This window comes from Agelaius tricolor, unplaced genomic scaffold (assembly GCF_023055355.1).
Source record: "Agelaius tricolor isolate 1412-34295 unplaced genomic scaffold, bAgeTri1.0.p SCAF_13, whole genome shotgun sequence".
Taxonomy (NCBI): domain Eukaryota; kingdom Metazoa; phylum Chordata; class Aves; order Passeriformes; family Icteridae; genus Agelaius; species Agelaius tricolor.
Genome location: NW_027269273.1, coordinates 19,234,371 through 19,262,060, shown reverse-complemented (window position 1 = coordinate 19,262,060; position 27,690 = coordinate 19,234,371). Strand labels below are relative to the sequence as shown.

Genomic DNA, 27,690 nt, shown 5'->3' with positions numbered 1-27,690 from the left:
AAATTGGGTTACAGAGCAAAATTCAAGAGGAATTAGGCCTGTTAGCTCACCTAATTCTGGTTCAAACTTGCCACTTGAAAGTTGATTGACCTTAACAACTGACCTTAACTTTCACATCAGTAGCAGCTATCTTTGGCTGAAAAATTTTTAGAAGTTGAGAAAAGAGGATTGAGATTTTCAGAAGAGACTGGACTTTTAATGGTGTCTCCATTGCTGTCACCATTAAACAAGCATAGTGTTTAAGCTAAGGAATTATAAAGTGGTTACTGCTTTTAAGAATTTTAAGTTTCAGGTTTTTATTAGAGAATTATTTTTTTTGTGCTGGGATGTACAGAATAAAAAAGTACCTGTATATTTAAGGTAATAAGGATGAAGGCAGGACTAGGCGCTGCTCTATGGATCCTTCTGACTTGTCTGGACCAGAGAAATCAGGAATACATTGCAAGAGTTTGGCCAACAGAATTCCCTTCCTAACAGTACTTAAAAATTCAAGGGGAGTTTGAAATAATTGTTCAGCTGCACTTTTTTGGAACCATTTCCTTCTGGAATTTCTCCATCATAAGTTCGCAGCTATCACTCTTCCTTAAATGTGCTTTGGTATCTGTTTTTCCACAAAAGGTTTCATTGTGTCCAAAAATAAGCAAATCTCCAGGGCAACAGCAGCATTGAGGAACAAGCAAATGATACTTGGGATTGTGGCAGGACAATAACCTCCTGAGTCAGAGGTTTTCATTAGATGATTTAAGTAGCTTCAGGGGTTTAAGTCATTCCTTCAACTGATGTGTCATCTTACATTTTAATGTAAAGAATGTAAAGACAGAAATTTTGTGAGGAAGTATGTCCCAGGTCAGAATGACTGCAAATGGAAGTATGTCATTAATTAGGAGGCAGCTAAATTGGACTCATTTAGCTTTTTCAAGAAAAAACTTTCCTCTGCTCAACTGAGCATTACTGCAATGTATTTATACTGCACTCAGTGCCTCTGAGTTTCAGAAAGGCAAAGGCACATCTGCTGGTACCAGTGCCAGGCAGGCTTTAAAGGCCGGCAGGCCTCACTAAATGAAGAGTTCTCTCTCAACCATTAAAGTTCACAGGAGGATTTCCACTGAGAACTGAATAGAGTTCTGGACATTGGGGTTTTGGTAAGGCACAACACACTGGATGCCACCTCTTCTAAAGGAAAGCCTTTGTGTTATCCTCTGTTTTCAGCATTTGGCTGTGGAACGAGGACTTTGTAGTCCTAAAGGAAGGTCACGTCTACTTTGTTTACATTAATAGCTCTGCTTCTTGTTTTTCCTGTCCCTCAGGGTACCCAGGAACTGGTTAAACAGGTGAAGAATTTGCCCCAAGCCAACTACAACCTCCTCAAATACATATGCAAGTAAGTGAAATTAATTAACACTTGGAAAAGTCTCTAAGTTTTGTGAGGCTGTCTTATATGCAAATAATATACTCTGAAAGTATGAATATTCAAAAACTACCACTTAAGTGTAAGTTACAACTCCTTTAAAAATGTGGAGGTGAATGCAGCCTGCCTGAAGGAAGCTCTTGGTTTATCCAAGAGGATCAGCCAAGCAAATTGCTGCCACCTGCAGCCTTGGCAGCAGGCATGAATGATACTAATACATTATATTGTTTATTTCAGAAGCACCTACAGATCACTAAAGGTAGACACTTATTCCAGATACTGCACACTTGGAAGATTATGACACAAGCTGAGTAGCGGCTGCAGTCAGAATAGCCAGTCTGGCATTTGCTCTGGTTTGGAAGTGGGATTAGTAGTGGCTTCCTCTTGGATTCCCAGGGACCCCACAGCCTTGCCTCCTCTCATCTCTGCTGACTTTCCCAGTTTTTGGGCTGCCTCTTTATCTGGGGTTTGGAAGGAGATGATTTTTGAAGACTACTTCCAACTCCAACCATTCTATGGTTCTGTGATCTGTATTTTGTTAGATTCAAGCCAAGCCACTAAGTTCTTTCCACAGGCTGGTAGTTCTTGGACAAGGAGATGACTTACTACTTCTGGTATATCTGTAAATGGAAATGTGCCAAAGTCAACCCATGTAAATTGAGAATTTCCATAAAAATGCAAAAATCTATCCTTTCAGGCCCAGTAGTAGGCTGGGTCACTGCTAGGTGGGTACTTCTGGCAGAAAACATCCTCTTTTCTCTGGTTCATACACTGGGAGAGATCTGGGGTTACACTGAATATCTAAGCTACAGTAGTTCCTCAAATCATTTCAGGTGTCAGGGTTGTATGAAAACAGGACAAAACTCAATGCTTTTAGTCTGAGAAGTGACTTATGAATTCCCTCTTCCTTTTATTTTTCTGGGGTTTTTTTCAAGGTTCCTTGATGAAGTTCAGGCTCATTCCAGCATTAACAAAATGAGTGTCCAGAACCTGGCTACAGTATTTGGACCAAACATTCTGCGGCCCAAAATGGAGGATCCAGTGACCATGATGGAAGGTAGGTGCTGTTCTGGGGGATGGCACAGCAGCTGTATTTTGGAGCTGCAAGTGAAAGGCATACATTCCTTGGTAGCTGTATCAGTTTCCTGCACAGTCAGAACAAGTCAAGCCATCCCTTTCATCAGGGCCTGTGAGGGGTGTTCCAGTTGGCATCTTATCCTACTCACCACTGGACTGGGAGTGTCTCTCCTCTCCACCATGAGGAGATGCCTCCACACCCCTGAAACTCTTTCTGAGCCTATTGCTAAAATGAAAGCTCAGCTGTTTTTTCAGAAGGACTGTGCTTAAGTACCAAACTGCAGTAATTTAGTATTGGTGCATTTCAGTGCTCCCTGTAGAGAGCATCCAGGCCATGAGCAGAGGGCTGTAGTTCTGGCTGTGCCACAGTGGCTACAACTAGAGGTGTCTTAGAAGCGTTGTCTTCTAAGGAGACTATATGGATCAAAACTTCACAGAATCAAAAATAAAAGAGTTGAAAATCAGTTAATTTTGGATGTAAAAAAATCTGAAGCTTTAAAATTATTTGCTTCCATACAAATCAAGCAGGCTGACATTAGGTCTGGGATACAAGTCTTCTCCCAGGTTCCACTGAAACACGACTACCGTAGTGCAAGTTTTAGCAAGGTTTTTGCCTAAAGTTTTGTAGGATTTTGGCAAGCCTGCAAAAAGAATTGATTAATTAATTAGGCACAGATGGAGATGCTGTGCCCAAGATACCTGAACTTGGCTCTGGTTCTGCTCCCTAGCTGTAGAGGACAGCTGACATGGTATTTTGTGTGATGCAAATCCTTCACAGAAGGTCGGTGTTGTCATGCCTTAGCAGCAGCAGTGCCTTTAGCTCTTCACAGGTCATGTGCAGATGTGTCTCCCACGACGGCAACTCACTGTAAGGCAGCAGGACAACTTCAGAGCATGACCTGACATGTTATAGTACTTCAGGGACTCGAAGCCTACCACAGAGATGTGGGCCATATTATTAAGGGTACATTTGATACCTTTCCCTGGCTGTGCAGAAGGTGCAAATATCGGGGAGGAGCAGGGAGTGCGGGAGCAGTGCTCGTTGTTCACCGGTGAATGTGGGGACAGCTGTGAGCAGCCTGTGTGCGATGCTGGGACTTCCCCTAGTGGCCACGGGGCCAGCGCTGGTACGGCTCTCACAGCCCTGGCAGCAGCTGCGCCCTGCTCAGCTGGCACAGGGAACGAGTCTGGCTCAGATCAGCTCAGGCATTGCATTCTGCAGCTCATCCGATGGCACAGGTGCCTGTACTGTGTGTAGGTGCACATGTGCAGGTGCTGGGGTCTCTCCTCATCATGGTATCACACTACAGTGATCTGACCCGGAATTCTGTATTGTCACAGGTCTGAACCGTAAAAAAATTGGGATATGTAGGCTGGATTTTTAGACTTAATAATTATAGCAGGATGTTTATTTTTTAGTTGAGAATTTAGTTGAGGTTGGTTAGATAAAAGTAACAGAGAAGTGGAAAGACTCTTTTTTTTTTTTTTTTTTTTAGCTTCAGGGTAGTCTGAGTCTCCTAAATAAACTGATAATGAGATCTTAACAAAAAGCACTCTAATTGTGTCTCTCTTCAAATTTAACCCATGCATTTCAAATAGAAATACCTGAAGTTTGACAGCTAAATAGTTAGGAATGCCCTTATCTTCAAGACATTTAGTTCTCTTCCTGCATTCACAGACACAAAATAGAAGCAGTAGGTGAGCTATATACATCTTACTATTAGGTCAAAAACTCATCAATAAAATCAAGCTCTTCCCTTGAACCCTGAGCATGTTTGCCTTATTCTCTTTCAGGCAATACTTAAAAATAGAATTGCTTACTCACCCTTCTAAAGGTTTTCCTCTTTTATAGGAAGTGATTTATATTAGGTTTGGTAAGTGGTGTTCTCTATTAGTTCATAATGGTCTGCTCCAGTTCTGGAAGACAGTGGCCTCACATTTCTGTGGATTTAAATAACTGCGAGCACTTTCAGTACTTGCTGTACACCCCCTGCAAGTGCATATATAATGCAGATGTCATACTTCCTGCAAGTTTCTCTAGACACTGAGTACAGCCTGAGCTTAAATTTGTAGTTTTTCAATAAGAATAGTTCTGGGCCTGCTCAGACCAAGAGACTGGGTGCAGCCTAGTCATGCAAACAGGCTGGGGTGAGTCGCAGAGGTCTTTCATGTCTCCTCACCTGCTTGCCTTCGTTTTCCATCCACAGGCACGTCTCTGGTTCAGCACCTGATGACAGTGCTGATCAGTGAGCAGGGGCGGATCTTTGCTGTTCCTCAGGCGGATGTGCCAGGGAGCCAGCTGGAGATCAAACCAATGCGCCAGCGCAGCACTGTCGAGTGGATCTCCGAGGAGGACGGGGAGGACAGCAGGTCACAGAACAGCGCTGCCAGCCCCACTGATTTGCCTTCTGGCAATGCTGTGGCTCTGGAGGCCACTCCAGGACCTGCAGTGAAAATTACTCCTCCAGAGCAGAGTTGCAAATCGGCCCAGCCTGCCACGAGCCCCAGTAAAAGAGTGCAGACGCTGCCTCCGTGGAAATATTCCTTCCGTCAGCAGGGAGCACGGTCTGTGAGCCCAAAGCTGGGCAGCTCATCCTTAGATATCCCCAACCTCTCCTCCAGCGGGAACTGGTTGATGAACGGCCTGTACTCCCTGCGAGGCCATCGCCGGACAGCCTCTGGGGAACGAGTGAAAGACTCGTGTTCCTCCCAGAGACTCTCCACTTACGACAATGTCCCCTCATCCAGCCTGTCCCTCAGCACACACAGCATGGCCAGCACCACCTGGTCCACATCATCCTGTGAGATCTCCGTGATGGACTCGGTGAGCAGCTGCCCAGCCTGCCGGGCCAGTGACTCTTCTGCTTTGAGCTCCCTAAAAACAGAGTGGGTAACTCAGGGCTCGCTGTCCCAGAGCGAGGGCAAGACTGCAGATCTGGAGAACAGCATGGACAGGTTTGAAGCCTGCAGCAGCAGCAGCAGTGAACAGAGTGACCTGGCTGCAGCTTCCCGAGACTCTGTCCAGTGCTCCAGGGCCTTACAGAGCTTGGTGGTGGAGCTAAAGACAGAGCTGAGCAAACAGAGGACTGAATATGAGACTAGTATCAAAAGGTAATGTCATTTGCAGGGGGCAAAAGGAAGTAATCTGTCAACATTTTCCCCTGTCTGAACATGGGTGTGGGCTGCCAAGGGTACCAGGTCTCAGCCCTGAAGTTTGGGGTTGGGTGACAGCAGATTTGTTTCTACATTTTCCTTGCTACTCTCTGAATCCAACTTTTCTTTCTCTGATTTGAGAGAGCATCAAGAAGAAAACAAAGGGGACACAGGGAAATCCAATGCTTCATATTCTGTGTGTTCACTGTAAATGAGAGTTGCACAGGTAATGCCAAAGTCTGCTCTCAGTGTCAGAGAAATAGCAAAGCAAACATCTTGTAGGGAGGAATTGGGACCCAGGATGGTCAGGCCTCAACAAGCATAATCTCTGCAGGTGTGGATACTTGCACCAGACCAGTCTGAAACTGAGGGCTTCTTGTTCTTTTCCCAACACCAGCATTATTGAGGAAACTGCTCTTGATTATTTTCCACAGGTTTTTTTTTGGGGTGGTAGTTTTGGGACTCTATCTAAGATATAATGTTTTCAGCAGCCTTTTTGTGTTGAACTTCTAGAAATCTCACTTTTGGTATCTGATGTAGAAGAGTGGTCCTTGGCTGACGGGGCAGCCTAGCTTGGAGGAGCAGCATGAACCATGTCATTTGCCACCTGGTGTTTCCTTGCACAACTGCTGGTGCTGTACTTTCCATCTGAGCTCAGAAAAATTTATTTCAGCTTTCAGGAGAGCTGTGTGTAGGGCTGGGGCTGTAGGAAGTATTAACAACAAGGGAGTCATTAATTTGTGTGAGTATGTTAGGTTTTATGAGTGTATGTGATAATAGAAAGACTTTTAGGAAAGCATTCAGGGGAAATAGGCACACGAAATATTGGTGCTTAAAGGAATTAGATATATTTTAATATACAGCCATGTGCAAAATTGCACACCATATTGTAATACATGCTGCTCTGAAGCACCAGTACTCTGCACTGAAGAAGGGCTGTAGTCCCATTTCTTACAAAGAGTTGAGTTCTCAGGGTTTAGGGTTTTTTAGTTTTAAGGTGTTACTGTTATACTCCTTCAATTATTAAAACTCAGATTGGAAATTGAGGTATGAAAATGCTGCCAGTCTCTCAAACATGGTACAAAAGCATGTAAGACTGTTGGGATTGTGTAGCACAGCTTTAGGCTGCGTTTTTTGGCACTTATTTCTTGTTAAGGTAGATTCTCAAAAATGTATCTGAACTGTGATCTCTTCCCATGGGCCAGTTGTTAAGGCAGGAATTCCTCTTGCTATCTTCCTGCTTTATTTTATTATTTCCTCTGGTGGTGGCTTGCCAGCCTCTGCTGCGTTTCTGCCTCTTGCACTGTGCTACCTTGGTGTGTGGAGCTGGAAGGAGAATCCAGCTGCGCAGCAGTTCCAGTTCCCACCTAACATCCCCAAGTGGGAGAAAAGCCCCACCTGCTGTGTTTGAGGTGTAAGAGCTCATGAAACACCAGCAGCTGCTAGCATGGGATGTTGGGAAGGGTCTGTGAATGAGGGTGGAAGTTCATGACTTACATGGTTTGTTTTTTTTGATGGCCTACTGATACAGAATGGGAGGAGCCGAGGGTTATGTCTTACATTTAATTGTGCAGAGCTGCCCTGGCAAGCCTTGTTGCAGGGATACAGGTTAATAAACAGAAATACCAGGCTGCAGAACCTGGAAATGTGTAGCTGCACATTTCTTGCCTGCTGCCTGGGGGAAGAGATGGTTTTCCACCTTTTATCAGTAAAACTGTTCCAATAGGGCCTTAAGGTGCTGACATCAGGAGCATCCAGGAAGATCTGTTCTCCATTCCAGCTGTTGAGCTGCTTCAGCTCCAACACCTGCCTTTCCCCTGCAGCTGGACAGGACAGAGAGCACTATGGCTCCAGGGGAGGACTCTAAATTGGCCAGGTCTCACAGGGCAAAGTAGCTGAGAGGAAAATGCTTAAGGAACGAAAGAGTTTCATAAAACCTGGCAAGGTGCAATCACTGCCTTTCTGTATTAAACAGGATGACTCCAGCTGTTTGGGCCTACAGCCTGAAGGATTATGCTGTCAAGTCTAAGAATTTCAAGCCAAGTTTTTCAGCTCTCAAAAATTTTGCAATGTTTTTACTACATCTGCAGCAATTTATAGGTGCAAAAGTATGTTCCTTTTCAGACTGCATGGAAGTCTGCTACTATGGAAAGACAGGAGCTAACTAGCCAAGTAGGGAGCTGCTTAGCACAAAAGATTTAGGCTGCCTCACCAGCTTTATTTTATTGAAGATAATTTAGTCCCCTGAAATTGTACATGTGCCTGTGTGGTTTGCAGAACCGTGTGTATCTAGCAGGACATATTTTAATGAAAGAATATGAGCTTTTTTCTTGGCACGTACATAAGTGAAGGGAAAGCAGAGTGAGTACCTGCCTGGGGCAGAGGTAAGGAACACTTGCTGATGGAAAAGCTGTTATTTCTCATCAACTGCCCATTTTCTCTCTCTTAGTCAGAGGGAGGCAAGTTTTATTGCCTTCCTGTAACCACTCTGTTCCCAAGCATTTCTCCCTCAAGGCTAATGTAATTACCAGACATTCTCTGTTGAGTTTCAGTAATTCATGTTTACCACCTGGCACTCTTAAGAAAGTGTAAGCACTGGGAGAGGACTGTTATGAATGTAGCAATGCTGTAAGCACTGTGACCCTGTGTAATTCAGTCCTGAGTTAGCAGTGCAGGCTGCTGTAGTTGATCCCTGAACTTAAGAGGTAGAAAATGTAATTGGCAGCTCAGAGCTGTTACGTGTGTGTGGGGCAGCATCCCACCTTCAGAAGTGTCATATTCCAGCTGACACTGGCTGGACATGAAGGTCTGCCTTCATCCACAGGGGCTGCTTTTTGCTGGACTTGGTGCAGGTTAGGGCACCTGTGACTTTGAATAATTGTGAAAACCGTGACAATAGTCAAACTGCCATCTTTAGCTGTATGTAAGGGAACAGAAAAGAAAAGTTTAAGGTGATGCATTGCCTCTTGGTCATGAAGTGGAATTCAGACCCTTCTGGGACTGCCCAAGGCCCTCTTTTTTTTCATTTTTGTTTTGTTATGAGGCAGTGGTGTGGCCTTCTTGATAGTCAGTTCCCTATACTAAAAATAACCTGTTCACAGTTCCACTGGGATGCCACACCCCAGCTTCAAAGTTGAGTATTGGACTGATCAAGGAGAGGTGGCGGTGGTTTTGTGTTGGAAATTATTTTTGAAGGTTGTATTTATTTTATTTAAAGGAGGGGCATCTTTCATTGTAAAAGTCTCATTTTTAAATTCATATTCTAGTAATCAGTAATTCCTATCTGAAATATTCCTTCCTCAGTATTAATGTCTTGTGACTGGGAAACACAAGGGGGAGAACAGCAAGTGCTGTGCCTTCTGTGTTTCTTTGAAATCACAAAACCATGAACTTTGTTCTTTGACCTCCTGAGTGAAAAGCTCTGAATTTTGCTACAGAACTTTGTACCCAGATACATTTAAGAACTATTCTTTTGATTCTTTCTCATATGAAAGACTGGGTTTCATAAAATCTCATACCCCACCCCCATGTCAGTGATAAACTTCACAGAGAATATCATCAAATGGCTGGTGAGGAAGGACTGTGACCTCATTCCTATCTGATCCCTAAGGATGTTCCTCTGTATGGGATATCCATATAGGGAAACACAGTATCCCTATATGGATAAAGATTATTTTAGGATTATATACTGGAACTCTGCCTAAGTAAGGAGTTAAGGAGTTAATCAATCTCCTCAGGCAGGCAGTCCGGTGCTGAAAAGTAGGCATTGTTTTCTAAGATTTGAGCATTTTTCTCAAGATGCAAATAAAGGAAGCTCTGCCCTAAATTAAACAGTACTGAAATAGCATTTATTCTCTCCTTTAAAACTTCCTCTTAGAATATGTTAAATTTAAGTTGTTCCTCTTAGTTTTTTTATAGTTATCAGCAGTATTTATCCAGTCACTTTAAAAAGCCTTTTTCTTTTATTTTCTGTTGGTTTTAAGAATTGAAGAAACAAGTGCAGACCTGAGGAACCAAGTGGTTAGGTTAGAAGAAGAACTGGACCAAGAACGGAAGAAATACACGATGCTGGAGATAAAGCTGAGGAATTCTGAACGCGCTCGTGAAGATGCTGAGAAGAGAAATTACCTCCTGCAGAAGGAAATGGAAGAATTTTTTTCAACATTAGGATGTTTAACTGTTGGGAGTCAAAGTGCTAAAGTCCCCAAGTAGAACAAGTATAGAAAATCCTGTTCCTGACAACATGAGTGAAAATGCATATTTTGTTCTGGTATACTCATGTATCATGAGTAATGCTATAGTGATTGTGCTCTCAGTGACACTTGCCCTGTTGTCTTTACATGTGCTATAGTATTTGGGCCAGCTGGGAAAGACTGCTGACCATAATGTTTGAAAATTTAGTGTCAGATTGCCAAGAAAGAGTGGGTCCCCTCTGTATCCACAGAACAATAACACACTCTTCTCCAGAGTGTCCTGCTGCCATCTTTGGACTCAGCTGCACCATCCTTTTGCTGGCTCAAGGACAGCGGAAGGTCCTGCAGAGTGGGAGGATGGCCAGAACCAACAGACAAGCTGAGCCTGGAGCTGAGGGATTCCCACACTTGTGCTTGGGAAGGTGGCAGTTCCAGGCTGTCACCACATCCAGGACGTTTGCCAGATGGATTTAATGAGGTGGCTTTTGCCCCACTCCCTCCATAAAGTTTGTTCAAATTTCTCATTCTTAGAGTGGTATTATTTTATGAAGATATTGTGAAAACAAGGTCTGCAAACATGCTGAAGATACCAAAATCTTGACAATTCACTAAAATTGTCCCTTATCCACCTAATGGTTTCAGTGTTTCACAAAAAAGCAGCTTTAAATTAAACTGTGATTAATAATGAGATTGGCTACATAAACTCTTTGGAACTTTAAATATGCACATTTTGCCTTAGGTACTTGAAGGTTTTCTGAGCCAAAAACAGAACAGTATTAGCTGCAATAAAAAAAATATCCCAAGATGATATATGTATTAAGGCAGAAGATGGAAGATCCTTATCATCAAAACACTTCCAAACTTTAATAGCAAAACTTATGGTAAGAGAAATTAGTGCAATTGGGGTGGGGGTCGTCAGGGTGGTAAAGGGGGGAGGGTGTGGATCTATCCTTAACCTTTCCTGCACAATGTACACTTAACCTCCCTTGTAACATTTCTCCTTACACCAGCTGATATTTTTGTTGTTAGTTCTTACAGGGATATGAGGGGACAGGAAGAATACTGCAAACAACCCATCATCCCAAGTTCCTTGCTTCTGCTAAGGAAAGATCATTAGAACGAAGCTGTAAGTTCTGGTAATTTGCTGCTGGGCTGACTTCCCTTCCAAGTGATTTCAAGAAGTTCTGCATAGCATTTGTAACATCCTGAGCCATGCAGACCCTGCACACAGAAATTTGTTTCACCAGATTCAGCTTGAATTTCACCTGCAAGCCCAGCACTGTTCACTTTGTCTTGGCACTCCATCTTTGACATCCTGAGGTAGCTTGGGAGTCTCTAAGGAGAAAGAATTGTAACAAAAAGAGCCACAACATGAACTGGCTAAAGGGAAAGTATGGACTTTTTGAGTAACGAAGAAGATTGCTTTATTTTAAGTATTTTGAAAAAGTGCCCTGAATCTCATTTCTTACTAGAGAAGACTATGACTCACTGTCTGGAAATAACCTTAGAATGGGTTTTTACATATCAGGAAATAGTCAATACTGAAAGATATACTTTCTCCTCAGCATCTCACAGATATCCAGGTATTTCAATATTTAAAACATCTAGGTATTAACTTGTTTCTACTGCACTGTAACACTTCTCCTTATTATAGAAATGTAAAAAATGTAAACCATTTAAAGTGAGCAAAAAAAGAATTTTAACCTAATCTTTCCTGGATGAGAAATGTCAAGCAAGGTGATATAGTAAATCATGTGGATTGGTTCACGCAGTTATTTCAAAACCTTTTTCCTACTTCCCAGGCTCTCCAGCTGCCCTACATTCCTTACTGCCCCAGCATGAGGCAGGTACCTGCATGTTCAGCAGCAGCTGCCTGCCACCTGCAGGCATGAGCATCATCCCCATTTTTTTTTCCCACCTCTGCCTTGAATTCATTACCAATGGTCACAAGTTATCCTTTAAGGAATAAGATGGCCATTTAGAACAGCAGCATAATCAGATGCATAATGTGAGAGAGAAGCAGTAACACTGACTGAGCTGGAAAAGCAAGCAGTGTGGCAGGGAGCTGGGGTTATGAGGTCAGTCATCACAAAATAAACCTTAATATTGGAGGGTGGTCTAATGGTTGTAAGTAGAACACCAGGACTGATAGAAAGCAACATTCAATCCCAATCAGTACTAGTAGCAAGCAGGGTATTTTAATGTCTTTTTTTATTTCTACCCAAATCATAGAAGCCTTGACAGCCCACACCTCCCTTACACTAGTTATATTGCATTATCTCCGGTATGTATCCAGTGCAGACTGCTCCCTTTAGTTCACACAACAAACTCAAGAGATTTTACCAGCAGTCCTGGTCCCTGGTTGTCTGGTGTGTCTGGTGTTTAGTCTCCCAGTCAGCAGGGCTCAGTTCTTAAGTATTTATCCTTAGGTAACTGCTAAAAAACCCACCTATCCCAAACTTGCAGATCCAGGATAGGATCATGAGATCTGTAACACTGCATAATGTGGCACCCAAAATAAAATTAAGAATTTTTAATATACAAAGAAACTCTATGCACTCAAAATGAGGAGTGAAACAAACCAGTTCCAGACTGACTGTTGTGCTCGGGTAACATCTATGGCTTCTGTTCATGAGGAATAAATTTCAGCTGCTCCTGAAGATGAACCACTGCAGTAAATAAACCTTGCAAGAAGATGCAAACAACCCAGTTCACACTAAAATGCACTACAGTGGGATATTAACCTCAAGTGCAGCAACAGGACCATAATGCTAAATTCCTGACATGGGCAATTATGCAAGAAATGAGATCCACTTGTACACAGCTTTGAAGAACACTATGCCTTTATGTGAGGAAGATGATAAATCTTTTCCTACCTTTCCTGTTTCCATACTCTTCTCCACCAATGCATTTGCCCACAGCAAGCACTGGAGACTACTCTTAATTTTGCAGACATTTCACTTGTAACAGTCTCTGATTCAAATGTCAGCTTTCTTAGCAAGTGTTTGTCTGGTTATTGTTAATTGAACATGACAGAAGGTCACTGGAATAGATAAATTTTTACCACAGCTTCACCTGTGCCATCCTCCCAGCCTGGAATATCCTTTCCAGTATTATGCAGGCCAAAAAGACAAAACAGTAAAAACTTTTCAGTGAAAAAAACCCCAACATATGCTTTAAAAAAAAGCAAAACAGCAACACTTCAGAATAACGAAGAAAACTTCCATAGGTCGTGGCATTTCTAACACAAAAAGGAACATGAATTAATAGCTTAATGACTCATCTACATTCACAAGAGAATTCCACTGAAGGCAGCAGCATTATGGAGTGTTTCAGTCCTGAGCCACCAGACAAATCCTGGGCAGAGCAACAGCTCTCTCTGGCCTTGCTCTGTAATAGCATTATCATGAGAAACTGGTTGCACTTTATGCTGATATATGCAAATAAAGAAGAACATTTCTGAGTCCCCCACCACATTCCTAGAAAAGCATCCCACAAATTGGTGGCCCAAATAAACAAAACTGCCTGCACTGTGGTCCCAGTCCCTTTCCCTTGAAACTGGACACAAAGGCACCACCAGCACAGCTCAAGGGCAGCTGCAGTTGTTAAGGAAGCACTGAAATCCTGCTGGAAGTGACTTTTGTTGGGGCTTACCTGTGGGAGAAGTGCCAGTGCAGTGGGTGCTCCAGGCATCCAAGTCAGCTCTCCAGAAGTCAGATCCTTCAGGCCTCTACAAGATGCAGTGTTGAGAGATCCTCCCTTACACCAGGCAGCCCAAGGCTTACCTCTTTCAGCAGCACAGGCTCTCAGCAGCTGTATATTTCCAGGAATTGAGGTGGCTGCAGCTGGCAGCAAGGAAGTGAGAATGGATTCCCACTGGTCACAAAGACCATGCATGTTGTTAGCAGTCTGTGGCACATCCAAAGTACATGGGAATGAAGAAATGGAAAAAACACATCACTTTGCCCACAAGTGAGCTCACAAACAAGACAGGATAGTACCATTAAAAACCAGATGAATTCTCAGGAAGGACTCTTGCTAATAAGATTACAAGTGCAGCCCATTATGGAATCCACATGAAGTCCATCGCAGCCTGGCAATGAAGAAACATTAAATGCATGGTGGTCAAACTTTTTTTTTTCTTTTTTATTTAAAATATCATTATAACCAACTGACATACTAGATAACAATGTATACATTCCAGTGGTGCACATGTAATGACCTATGGCATGAATGAGTTAAAAAAACCCCACAATGTTCTCAGTAATGCCCACCAACAGCTTATTTGGAGGGAATAAAAGAAAAGCAGAAAAAGGTATCAAATGTGGGGAAGAAAAAAAAATTAGTTTTCCCCAGTATTTTTAATGGTGTATCTTCCCTTTGTACTTCTTGGGACATAATAAAATTAAGAACATACTTCAAGAAGGGCAGAAGGAATGATCACGGTAATTGGGGTGGGATTTTTTTCTCAACTTTAGTAATAAAAGTTAAAGAACTCTCAAAAATAGACTAGATATTGGGCCTACAAAAGTAATTCATCTGTATGCAAAGCTTACCAAGAATTATTCCTTTTGTAAAATGTAAAGGATGAGCTGACATTACTAGTAAGCTATTTTTACCCTACAAAACCAGACTACAATAATAAAATCACCAATTTACAGCTAACACAATTATCTAGATGTACATTACTGTACACAGGCTATATATATATTACACATGAACATCTTACGTGAAATAGATAAGAAACATACTGATATTGTCTCAACATTGGCCAATAGGTTTGTTTTTCTAAAGGAGGTGTATTTTCTATTCACATTCAGTGTAGTTCCAATAGCAAGGGTTAGCTTTGCTTACTTAAGAAACGTAGAAAGTTTGTGTGAGGTAGTTCAAGAAAACCTAGCTTAAATTTTGAACTGCAGAAATAGAAACACAATGTGATCTGATTTGTAACACATTTCTGTAACACAGACGTACAAAGAAAAGGGAGTGAGAGGGACCACTTAAAATACTATCATCCAGTGCCCTTAACTAAGAATATATTAAATTGAAAATTTGGGTGGGCAGTAGAGTCTTATCACACGCTTCAATAAAAACATCTTTCTAACTCTGCTGAAAAATACAGACAGGCTCTCCTTCAACTGCTCCAAACCACTGACAGGAAAATAAAATGTAACAGTATGGACAAGTTGCTGCCAAAAGCAAATAAAAACAGATCTAGAAACTGCAATTCACTCCCTTCAGCAACTTGAAAAAGCAAGACCAAGTACAAGCTGAACCTTCTTCTCCACTTTTGCCCATGATCTTTATCAAGAAACATTTACTGTCATACTCTTCAGATTATTGGCTGGGTAGGACCATCCTCCTGTAGGAGGTTTTTGACATTTTCCTTCATGCACTGCTGAGCTGAATGCTCCATCCATCCATCCATCCATCCATCCCCTACAGAGCCCTGGCCCCAGGAAGAAGGGCCCTACTGGCACAGCTGGTGCTGGGGACACAGGACACTCCCACCACACCACTGGTGCTGATGCTATGTCCACCTGGAATTCCTGCCCAGAAAGATGTTGCTGCATCTCATATAGTAAAAGTTCTTCAAAGCTAAAGGCCCAAGCTTGGCCAGGGCAAAGTGCCACATCTGCTCAGCTGAGCACTGACCCAGGGCTGAGCATGTTCCACTTCCAAGCACAGGGAGTTGTGCTTGGGCAGCACAGCTGCTCACACACACCAACACATCAGCTCTGAGCCACTGGCTTGCACCAACAAACGACTGCCCAGCACAGCATCACAGCACACTCTAAGGGTACTAATTCCCCCTACCCCATCTCTATTTCAAGTTCTTGAACAACCTACTTCTACAGAAGGAGAGAGCTGCTTTACCCTTGCTGCATGCCACAGCTTTGCGCAGAGAAGGCAGACATCAATCTTGCTATTACTGCCCAACTTTGAACCACACCTGAGGTAAGGGATCAGACAGCTTATGGTAATTCAATCCATATCAACTCCCAGTGGATTGGAATGGCCTTAGAAAGTTGCATGCACTTTAGTGAAGCCTGTTGTCTTGAGAAGATTCCAAATCAAACTCTAAAATAAAACTTAACAATACTTTAAAATTGTACAGTGTATTGTATAGCATATAATCTAACAACAGACAAACACAGCTGAATTCCAGTTACCCATTTGTTTGTAATCTGTGGCAGTGTATACCTATCTGAAAAAAAGTTTCTATTTCAACAAATAAAAAGGGAAGTTAAGACTAGGATGCTGTTGTGATAATTTGATTACTGAATATGATTTTGTCTTTGCAATTTGCCATCACTTTAATTTGCCTAAAATGCGAGCAACTGAAAAAAATAAAAAGCAACACTCCTGTGAAGATGGTGCCAAAAGTGAACTCTTGCCACAGGCAAAGCCCTGACCCTAATGAAGCAATACCTTTAAGCACAGCTTGCTCACACATTGCAACAAGCTGCAGTGGGCAGTTCCACACATTCACTAACCTTGTCTTGAAAGAAGAAAAGTTCAGTTCTCCTTAGCACTTATCAGTAGCTCAGTTACTACATAGTTCAGACACTGGAAAGCAATAGCAAAAAGTATTTTTAAGTTTCAAAATATTTCAGTCATCATTGCAATCCAGTGGGTTTCTATAATAAATTTAAATAGGAACTGTATTTACCAATTTATTTTTAACAGCACTGAGAGGCATCAGAAGTTACTTTTGTCAGTTTTAACTTCATTACACTGTGCAGACCACACTATCACTTGACCCTATAAAACAATGGAGTACTTTTGTTTGACCAAAATTTTTGGCTTAATTCACAGCTTAAACTTTGATAAAAAATTTACAAAATAGACTGTTCCATTGGTCTCTGTTCAACATTTTCTACATTCCAGTGCTAGATGAATCCAAACTTGTCCTGCCTGTTCTGAGGTAATATACAATTTGGCAGGATCCTGCAAAAATAATTGCCTTAACAAATGTGGCTTAGGAAGGCAATATTGAAATATTAGATATAAATGAGGAAAGCAAAATTACACGCACACAGCACTTACCAGCAGTCTAGCCAGGCCAGGAAAACAACTGTGCAGTTTATCAATTTAGTTATCTTTGAGACATTACCATTCCTTGCAACCCTGCATGTTTTTCAAAAAGACATGTTGGACATTGACATTACTATCACTTCTGTTTTTCTAAAACTTACTGCAAATACAAATTTTCCTCTTTCACTTAAAACTTCAAAAAGATGCTTATTTAACCCAACAAGCAGAAGGAACCACACTGAAGACCACCTGTCACTCCTGGATGACCTCTGCATGCAGTTACATTATTTGCTTATGCTCAGTGCCTGGCAAGACTTCTGTATCTTTTATGCCCATTTTTTGTGAGCTTTACTAATTTGAATTCCTCTTCACATTCTAATTCACTACACAAAATATGCATCTACACAAGGCAATCAATTATACGGCCTAGCTTCACTAAAAATCTGTATTTTCCAAAGAAATAAATTCTGAATGATTGTTTAACTCATACATAAACTTAAGTCAGTTATACATAAATCATTCTGTAAATATAAAATGTAAACAGTTAAAATACTTCTGTGAGGAGCAGCACCATCTTACATGACTATTTATTAACTGTTCTATATATCTCAATATATCTTTTGTTTAAAAAGTGTATTGAAACTTGGAGCTTCATTAATGAAAACTACTGAATATTTATGACTTAAAATGAACCACTGCTAAGATTTCTGCTACACTGATCTCATGGTGAAATGAACGAGATAAATATTAATTTATACAGCACTACTTCTCCCCCCTTTGGATGGCATATATTGCTCAATTAATGCATTAGCTACAGAAATCCTGAGGTTCTCCTACCACTTCATGGTTTTTAGCAATCAGTTACTTTTGGTGGAGAAAGAGTAGCTGAAGTTTTGCCCCTACTGCATTCATGTCATTCCCTCTTTGACCCAAAAAGCACTCAAAAAGCACTTGCCTTAGCAGACAAAACTAGTAAGAACCAGAACTCCCAAGAACCACATCTCACATGAAAGTATAGCTACAGCATATTGATATTCCCTCTTGTCAGTCTAAACATCCTGGATACACTTCATTCTGTGTGTACAAAAACAGGCTACGAACTAGAAGTAAACAGTTTATTGGCATTGCAATGTATTATTCATGAAGTATCCTCATGTTTTATGGTGATCACAAGATTTGGCATGCCACAACTCTGCAGAAAACATCACATTACTCTGCTAGGCTGGATATTTCTGCAGCTTTGAAGATATGCTTTGCTTTCTTAAGTTCATAAACCCATTCAGATAATATTACTTCACAAAGGTTTTTTTCTGTTTCTCTAAAAAAACCCCTCACTAATTGTTCCTTTTGCTGAAGTACTATAGGCAAGTGGCCAAAATAAAAGAGGATTTTGTTCACTACCCAGCACCACAGTAGTGTGCCTGAAACTACAGCTGGCTGCACTGAATTCTCTCCCCCTCCATCTGGGACACAGATGTATGACCAAGCATAAAACTTTGAAGGATATCATGAACAAAACATCTGGAATAAATTCCAATTAAAAAATTGAAAACCTATAAAATCTTAAATAATTCATCATATGGTAATGACCACAACATTAATATGTGCTTTGATAAAACAAATCTTAGAAATTCAGTAAAAAAAGATCAGCAGCATAATAGTAAAGCAAATATGCAGATTTTAAAACCACAATAAAAATTACCAGGTTTAATATTTTACAGTTAATTACAGCAAAAAAGTGGCTGCTTATAACACAACTTACAGTTTGAAATTACAGCACTTTATGATGAATTCCATGATTATTTTTGAAAAAACACTCAAAAATACCACCAAATTTTAAAAGTGCCCTATTATTGACTAAAAGGACCCCCCTCCCACCCCCCAAAAGACCAAGTAGTCATCTACAGCAACCCAGAGGTCCAGCTGAGGTTTCTAGACTGCTGTCTGTATCAGAGGCCAATGTTGGATCTGTTGACATTGAAGACACATCGTTGACAGATGACGATGAAGATGGGTGTTGAGAGCCATTGATCATTGCTGCACCTGTGCTATGAGAAACAAAACAGCAAATCAGTTGCAGATACAGTTGCACAGTTCAGTACTTGCATTAGTCTGTCTCTCTCTTCCTAATGGCTGTTACTTTTCCCTGTTTTGGCAAGTTTGAAGAGATGTGTCTCAATCCACTATCAAAATAAATAAAACCCACAAGTCTTAAATGTGGGGCTTAACAGATGGTGTGTCAGGAGCTGAAATAAATGAAATATCTGTGTCAGGAGCTGAAATAAATGAAACATCAGTTACACAGGGACAACAATATGGGGATTGAACAGATCAATAAAATGATGTCAGCCCTGAATATTCCACTCAAATATACAATGTCTGAATTCAAGAGCCCTATTTTTGAGTTAGGTTACTTTTGTATGTCTTCATCAGCTTTACTCCCTCCTGACCTAAAACTCAGTGGAGCCTTGTACTGTGCTTTTATTGTAACCAACCTAAAGGGGCTGGTTGGCCACGTATAACCCCGTTCTTGGTTCTTTCCTCCAGGTCCATGACTTCCTTGTATATCAACTCTGAAAATGCAGAGAAGGAAAAAAATTAATTTGCAACCCAAATACTAGATCAATAACACATCTCCCATTAAAATGTCCACTTCAATTTCATAGGTCTATTACTGTTCAGAATTAGTTTTGAACAACAGATTATAGACTACACAACAACTGGCAAGTGATATAAAAAAGTACATTCTTTTCTGTTGGACCTACAGGGACCTGGGACTCTTGAGAACACACTGGCATTGCTCTAGTGCTCTTTTATTCAGGCTGCTTGGAGACCTGAGGCTAAGTTGAGTCCTTAGGCCCACTTAGTTTTTATCAATGACTTCTTTGATAAGGGAAACTCAATCAGCAGTCTTCACTGGAAGAGCTAGGAATACTTGAAGACTTGTCCTTCTAAGTCAGCATAACATAGCTCAAGCTTCTGCATCTTTTTCAACTGTAGCAGCTTGTCCAGAAGAGTTACCCTCCCTACAAATGCTGTCCTATGGACTGCAAAAGGTGACTGAGACAAGCAGGTCTTTAGCTCACTTCAAAGGTTCACCTCCTTTGCAGGAAAAGCTTGTGTCACAACAACTGAGAGGCTGTGAAGCACTGATCTGCTCCCCTGACATCCAAGCAGATGAAGTAAATACTATCAGGTTGCTCAGAAGAACTTTAAAAACAATAATCACTGGGGCCCAGCATACTCCCAAAATGCTTATTATACTTCAAATGCCTTTCTTACCTTTCCACTCTTCTATCGTGTGCTCCCTCTCATCCAACTGCTTATCTGGTATCTTTGGTGGAGGCTGAAAAACAAAACTAACTCATCATAGAGCAATCAAAAGGGATATAGAACCAGTATAAATTAAAAATGAAAGTAACCATTCAGAATATGAACCTCATTTAAAAATAATATTTACATGATTATATATCTGCTCATACTTGGACTTAGCCTGTTTTTTAGATGCTACCACAGTCTTTAAAGTTCTTCTGATTAACAAATTTTGTAATTTGCTTACATTACTGTAACAGAGAAACAGTCTGGTAGAAGAGCTCCTAAATGCAGCAGTCTCCATCACAAGCAGCTCTTTTCAGCTACTGTTAATTACTAAATTTTCAATCTAGCCATTACAGAGCAGCAGAATTATAATTGCTCTGTCTACATCAAGTAGTTTTTTCTATTCTTAGTGGCCATCACTGAACTTTTCTTTTTAAAAAAATAGCTTTTATCATAAGCTGAAATTATCCTTCAACTAATTTCTCAAGGAAAAAATTTACATTAATATCTTTGTTCATTAGTTTTAATAACTGAAAGCTCAAGATCTTGTATTCAGATGTTGCTGAAACACTTATTTCTAGTTGAAGAACAGTATCAATTTGTACAACTGATGAAAGCATTTCACTTCCCCAAGAATAAATACCTCAGAACCCCATCAAGGGCAATCAAATCACTCTGAAACAACTGAAGCTCAACACATTAGAACCCTATAGGAAAGATTTCAGATGTATGACTACATGTTCAGGAGATGATAGGAAATTATACACCAACACAGAGATACATGAACACAGAGAGAGGTACCTCAGCCCATTTCTGATGCTATTTCTAATAAGCACATCTATCAACGTCAATAAAAATAATTATGGCTCAGTTAAGCTTCTAATGAAATGTGCAGCAATCTTTTGTCAAGCAGTTGTTCCAAGCATCACAGCAAAATGGCTTCATACAGCAGACTCGTAAGCAGAGACCTAAACCAAGAACTTACAGCTTCTGCTTCTGATGGATCATACCAAACATTGATGTATGGGTGCTGCAGGGCTTCATCCACAGAGATTCTTTTAGAAGCATCTATAACCAGCATTTTTGATAACAAATCTCTTGCTTGACTTGCTGCAAAAATAAAATTTTCTGTTTAGATTACTCCCATATACAGAACACATAACACATTGTTTCAAATTTCTAAAGAGAAGGGTCAGAGTAATCAAGTTCTAATTAAATGTCTATGCAACCCTCACATCATATGAGGTTTAGGAGAGTGGTCCATTTGATGGCAAAAAAACCTGAAGAGAATGACACGGCTGGGAAAGGGGTCAAACATGTTTCATTATCCATTTTCAGCAGTGTCCCTTGTTGTGACATCCTTATGTGAAACAGCTCAGGTGGCAGCCTCGTCTCAAATAGCAGCAGGCAAGCACCTACTGCCCCTTTGTCACATGCTTTTAGTCCCAGAGAACACTGTGAGAGATTCCACTGAGTAGGTGGCCTTTAGAACCAGTAAGTCTCTGAAGTAACTAGAGAGTATCTATATATTATGAACATAAATTCCTTATTCTCATCGCTACAGAACAAAGATCTGCTCTGCCTACACAACTTCTATTCCAGCCTCCCCCCACTTTTCTCTAAACTGTGTTGGCATCTGCCATTGAGAAGAATATAGATATTTACATGTCTTTATAAAGACAGCTCCAAAAATAGGAACTGTCTCATGAAGATATGAAAATGGAGGCAAACACATGTCAGCACGTTCATCCACTCTCACGATATAAATATGCAGAACCTAAGCAGGATGATTCTATAGTGAACAAAACCAAGCTACATTTCTGTTCAATATATCACAGTTTTAAAACTTTTAAAACATACAACACAGAAGACAAACCTTACCTTTAAGTTTATTGTGTTCGGAGTCAGCTGGGAAAAGGACATCTGGAAAGAGTTTTTCAAAACTATATCCAGCGTATTTAGGTCTGTTCTCCACGTAAGTTCGGACTGTAGGCTGTAATTTCTTCATAAATTCGGGGCATGGTGTTCCTAGCTGCTCTATAACTTTATTCCATTGATCAATATCTAAGGTTATGCAGCTAAGAAAAATACTGTGTCTGGTTTTCAGCTACAAAGTTATGCTAAAACCACATGAAATAACCACATGAAATAACAGAGAAAACAGAGGAAATTAAAGTATCAAGTTCATCATCATGACTTAGGACTACTTTCTTACATGGTGAAACAAAGCAAGACTATGACAGCGTAGTCAAGGCAACATGTATTTCACTCAAAATCATTACTGGCTAGAAAAGGATATAATTCTGAGAAACAGAATATTAGAAGACTCACAAAATATTTAAATACAAAAAATTTAACTTAAGTCCTTCTCTGGGTCCTGGAGAACTTGCTCCCTGATCTGAACACACATTGGCAGCAGTGAAGCTTCTACACATCACCAAGGCATTCCTGAGAATGACCCCAGGTGGGTGCTTTGTCCTTCTTTCTCATCTTGGTACCTCAGCCCAGTCCTGGGCAACCTCTCACCAAGGACATGCAACACTCAGCATCAGTGGGCACACAAAGAACCAAGGCTTGGCCCACACAGGTCAGTGACAATATTGTCAGGGACTTGAATGAAGTCAAAGAGTTTCAAGGATGCATAAGGAACATCTTAACTAAGAAGTTTACACACTGTAAAGGGGAGACTGACCACTTCAGGGCAGAAGAATTTATATATTTTACTGAAATGAAGAAAGTAAAAATTGGTTCAGAAATCCCTAGTTGCAGATGGTTAAATACTGGAGAAGAGCTCGGATAAAATTTTATATACACAAATTCATATTCTCCCCAACATTTTCTCTTTGGCTGCCATCAAAGACTGGATACCAGGCTACCCAAATCAACAGCTGAACAAGGGTTGAAGCAGACCCTCTCTTCTATTCTTAAAACTCAACAGCAGATCTCTATATAAGGATTCTCAAGCTCTGCTGAGCTTTAGTAGAGGCCTTGACAAAAGGAACTATTTACATTGTATGGTACCAAGTCTAAATTGAAAAGCCATGCCAGCAAACCAGATGCATAAAGCAAAGCATGGTGCAGCTCATGCAATGACAGAGCTGTGTGAAAGTAAGGATGCTCTGGATTTCCTTACCATGGCTCAAAAATCTCGACCCCATTTTCACCCCTAAATGGTACTACATCAATTTTTAAACAGTAACCTGTACCAAAAGCAGGAAACATTTCTGATGGCATCTAAAAAAACACTCTGTAAGTAATAATAAAACAAATAGGATGTCAAAGTCCAATTATTTTCACTAATTTTAGCAAGGATCTGGAGGTTTTAGTTCTGTTTGTTTGGAGCAGACTCTTTTTCTGAAATACTGTTCACAGGATAACCCATATAGACACCACCAAACCATCCACGGAATAGAAAGACAGAAATACCAGATATTTCTGAAAGCTCCTTGCAGGATCATTTCTGCATACAGAAAATAAATCTCCAGAGTGTAACTAATGAAGATGGTTAGGAATTTTGGTAAACATTCTCTATAAAATGCAAAGAATAGTAACTACTAACATGCTCAGGCACAAAACAAGATTAGTAAATTACTACATAAAAATGAATTCCAAAGTAAAACCCAATGCATATGAACCAAGAAAACACCATCTAAACAAAAAGAAGTCTGTCTTAATTGTGACAACATTCAAAAGTAATGAAGAGGGACTATATTACACTGGAAAAAGAAAAGAAGAGGGGAAAAAAAGGAAAAGAAAAAATAAGTCTGTTTGCCCAAGTGGTATATAATGAACTTGCACACTGGTATTTGAAAAGGCAGTTTAAAACCAGTATTTTAAAAATTAGAACCACCTTAATCTGGAATTGTATCACTGCAGTATCTTTTGACCTTTTACAACTACATCTCAGGCCAAGGGTAAGGATACGATCTGTACCAGGAAATAAAACACCACCTTTGATCATTTCTCCCATGATGCACCCAACTGACCAAATGTCAACTGAAAACAAAATGCAATGATATTAACATAAAAGATAGTTATTAAAATAAAATAAATAAAAATATCTAGACACAGACATACACATGAAGTGACTATAAAAAGCATGTGCAATGAAAATGAGTGAAGGTGAATGTATGCTAACTACAGGACCAGCAGAGACTATGTCCTACTGCTAGGTGCAGCCTGAATATAAATGATTTTTTTTAAGTGTATCACAAGAAAAATCCATGTTCATTTAATAAAAAAAAAAATTGTACAATATGCATCTTCATGACACAACATCAATAAGAAAGTTAATGACTTCCTAACTAATTCAACCTGCTGCAGCAGCACAAGGATACAGTCCCTTCCTGGAAAGAGGATTTTGTGGCAAACCATTTCGCCCATAATGCACCCCACAGACCATAAATCCACTATGTTTGTAGCACAAAAAGAAGGAAAAGCAAAGCAAACGGTCATTTAAAATTAAAAGAAGCATAACATGACTGCATCCTATAAACTGCAGAGACAGCACAGGAAGAAGAGCAAGTCTTTGTATTAACCAATGAAAACAGTTTAACATACACCATGTGTAAGGATTAGCTTTTAACTGTCTCAAATACAAGGCAGAAAAACATCCTTTTGTTTAATATAGTGCTAGAGCAAGAGCTTGAGCAGAGAGAGAGAGACAGGAATCAGGCAGAGTAAAGCTCTTCTCCAAGGCTGGATGCTTCAAAGTTACCTCTGCCAAGGCAACACATTCAAGCACCAAAAAGAGATTGATTCCTTGAAAGTAATTCCACTGTAGTTGGAGTAATTCTAAAAGTAACTAAGTAAACTGACCTGTAAAAATATTGCCTATTAAAGCAGTTCATGCTTTTTAAGAGAATTACATAGGAATTACAATTTGACATCAAGTATTTCCTAGAAGTCAAGATTACCATGCATCTCTCTCTCGCTTTAAATAAAAAGCAAACAGAATCAGTAAAAGATCACTTAGAATTTTAGAGGATCAGTTAATGACAATGTTAGTATGCTCCTAGATTTTCAGTTTGAATAATTTGTTTTAAAATATGTCTCCAGGTATACTGAAATAACATTTTATACAAAAGAAAAACTTAAAAACTTTAAAAAATGAAATATGCATTTTCTACATTACCTTAAAATAAATCACTCAGAAGACATAAAGATGCACAAGTTTACTTTGTACAGGTAAGCCAATTTCTTTTGCAGTTACTTTCAGAAGTATTGTTAATTCCATATACAAAAGTTTTCTTGAAGTCATAACAATGAAATTTTATTATTATAAATGTCAAATATGACACTGGAATTTCAATTAAGCAGATAAGAGGGGGATTCAAGTGACAATAATAATATAGTAAGAATTTATGTAAATGTTCTGAAGGAGCTCAACAATGTCAAGCAAACAATATTGCTTCTTATTTTTCAATATTCCTTCTCCTTTATTTATTAAAGTTCCTCTAAAATAGTATCTAGATAATATGATAGGAAATCATAGTTGTGCATATTAATAGGTCAAAATTAAGGGCCTTGCTCATTTAAAAAAATGTTGTCAACACCTTAGTTTAGTGCTCTTTTTCCTCTAAAAACTTTTTTTTCAAATACTTAAGTACATATTATTTGGCTTAGAGACCCAAAGAAGCCAAGTTTTGCATTTGACTTTTTAAATAAAATTCTGAATGTTGACTTTTTGATCTGCAAACAACCTGCTGCTATCACAACCCAAAATATACCTAAATCTCTTGTAAAGAGCTTGTGTCCAACATGATAAAATTACCATTCTTCTGGTATCCCTACAAAACCAAACTTGAGATGTCTTGTGGTGTTTTGACTAACTGCTTTCTATAATCAGACAAAACCCCATCTAATTACAGGTCTCTAACTTTTGTAGCAAGCTGAACCAAAGCTACTGTGAATACTTTTACAGAAGACTAAAATAATCTCATTACAGATTTGAAAAATACTACTTGTAAAAAAATCTATTGCTGTCATAAGGAGTTCATTTTATTCTTAAGCCTGTGAAGTGAACTTACTGATTTTTATTACTCTAGGAGAAAAAATACCATGTGAAAATGAAGTTTAAACCAAATCTACCTAGTAGGAAATGTAAAAGTACTTTTTTCATAGTGTTTAGGGCTTTCCTTGTTTTTCACTGTTGCCTTCCTGATAATCATGGACATAACAGTGCATAAATCTGTTAAGGAGTATGTGCACGGACAGCTCTGGTGTCCTTTAGCTGGTTTCTTAATGTGACACCCCCAAACATCCTTCAGTAGAAAAGCCTACATAAAAGTTAACTCTGTGTATTTGTTTGGGTCCTCTAGCTTTAAAACAACTGAAGATTTTGTATATGTGTAGTATAGCACCAAAAAATGTTACCCGGCAGTACATTATCTCAGTCATCACAATACATATTGCAATCCTCCCACAAGTTCAGCAGGGCACAAACTACAGGAAACTGCCAGACAACCCTGCAACCATTGGAAAACTGTCCATTTTCAATATTTAACTCCACACTAAATAAGGTCACAGTTAGTTTAACTTTGGGTGTAATGGGCTACAATAGGCATCAATACTAGCAGGTGAGGTTCCTGGAGAGCCCATGGTTCTTTCTGTAAGTGCATCCTTGATGCCCATCTCCCTGTCATGGCAGCTCCACAAACTCCTTGGCAGAGAAGACTTAACAGCTCACCTAAACTGCCTTTTAATGAGAGCAGTATGTATGGAAATGTAATTGTCTCTGGACTCACTCCATACATTTACATTCTCCAAAAGTGCCACTCTCATTTCAGTGACCATGTATTTGGCTTTGGGAAGATGTAATAGCTTTTCAAATGAAAGTAAATTATTATTTATGATGCACAACACAACTCATGCTTCCATTTGGTACAGGATTATCACAAGCTTGATACTCCAGAACACAATCTAACTCCAATAGTGGAAAGAATGTTTCACGATTTTGCAAACCAAAATTACTTATTATTTAAGAAAAAAAATTAAACTGGGCAAGCTGAGTTAGAAAACTTCTGACTTTATCAATTCCTTCTGTAAGGCAGCTGCATGACTCACTACTATAGCTTTAGGTACTTTTCTTTAATGTCCCTTAAACAGCCAATATAAAGTCTTTGGGGAAAAAAGACAAAGTTAAATTTACAAATCTAGAAAACTTTAGGAATTAAATAACTAATTTGCTGTACTCAGCCTGTGACTCCTGAATTACAGGAAAAACAGTCGACCATGGAGGACATTTGAAGAAATGTAGGTTCTCTCATGCACACTAACAATCTAAAAAAATAAATATCTCAGTTTTGCAATACAGATCCACTCTCATTCCTCTGAGCTGGCTTTTTTTCATTGCTAGCACCATTCACAGACAGTCTGAAGTCACTTGCTGCAATGGTATGCAGTTGCCAGGCAGGTTTGCAGACTGTGTTAGGAATGCTGAAAAGCAGAGCAAGCCCCAGTTGTGTCAGGAGGTGAGGAGCCACATCTCACATCCCCAGGAGA

The 27,690-nt window shown here is 39.9% G+C and overlaps 2 protein-coding genes across 9 annotated transcripts in view; one reads left to right on the top strand and one right to left on the bottom strand.

Moving 5' to 3' along the window:
- ARHGAP22 (Rho GTPase activating protein 22) overlaps positions 1 to 16,087 on the top strand; it is a 121,419-nt gene extending 105,332 nt beyond the window's left edge. For all 3 annotated transcript variants that reach the window (XM_071439051.1, XM_071439052.1, XM_071439053.1), the window contains 5 exons: positions 1,308 to 1,381; positions 2,344 to 2,465; positions 4,693 to 5,596; positions 9,622 to 10,712; positions 10,861 to 16,087. In XM_071439051.1, the coding sequence (XP_071295152.1) occupies positions 1,308 to 1,381; positions 2,344 to 2,465; positions 4,693 to 5,596; positions 9,622 to 9,850 (1,329 nt within the window). In that variant the 3' untranslated portion in view covers positions 9,851 to 10,712; positions 10,861 to 16,087. The remainder of the gene's footprint in view (positions 1 to 1,307; positions 1,382 to 2,343; positions 2,466 to 4,692; positions 5,597 to 9,621; positions 10,713 to 10,860) is intronic.
- MAPK8 (mitogen-activated protein kinase 8) overlaps positions 13,947 to 27,690 on the bottom strand; it is a 231,195-nt gene continuing 217,451 nt past the window's right edge. For 4 of the 6 annotated variants that reach the window (XM_071439059.1, XM_071439060.1, XM_071439058.1 and 1 more), the window contains 6 exons: positions 24,525 to 24,596; positions 22,069 to 22,251; positions 21,173 to 21,297; positions 20,152 to 20,215; positions 19,365 to 19,442; positions 13,947 to 18,912 (listed from right to left, as the gene is read on the bottom strand). In XM_071439059.1, coding sequence (XP_071295160.1) covers positions 18,767 to 18,912; positions 19,365 to 19,442; positions 20,152 to 20,215; positions 21,173 to 21,297; positions 22,069 to 22,251; positions 24,525 to 24,596 — 668 coding nt within the window. In that variant the 3' untranslated portion in view covers positions 13,947 to 18,766. Of the gene's footprint in view, positions 18,918 to 19,364; positions 19,443 to 20,151; positions 20,216 to 21,172; positions 21,298 to 22,068; positions 22,252 to 24,111; positions 24,184 to 24,524; positions 24,597 to 27,690 lie in introns of all 6 variants that reach the window. The other 2 variants (XM_071439063.1, XM_071439062.1) reach the window with 2 other exon arrangements.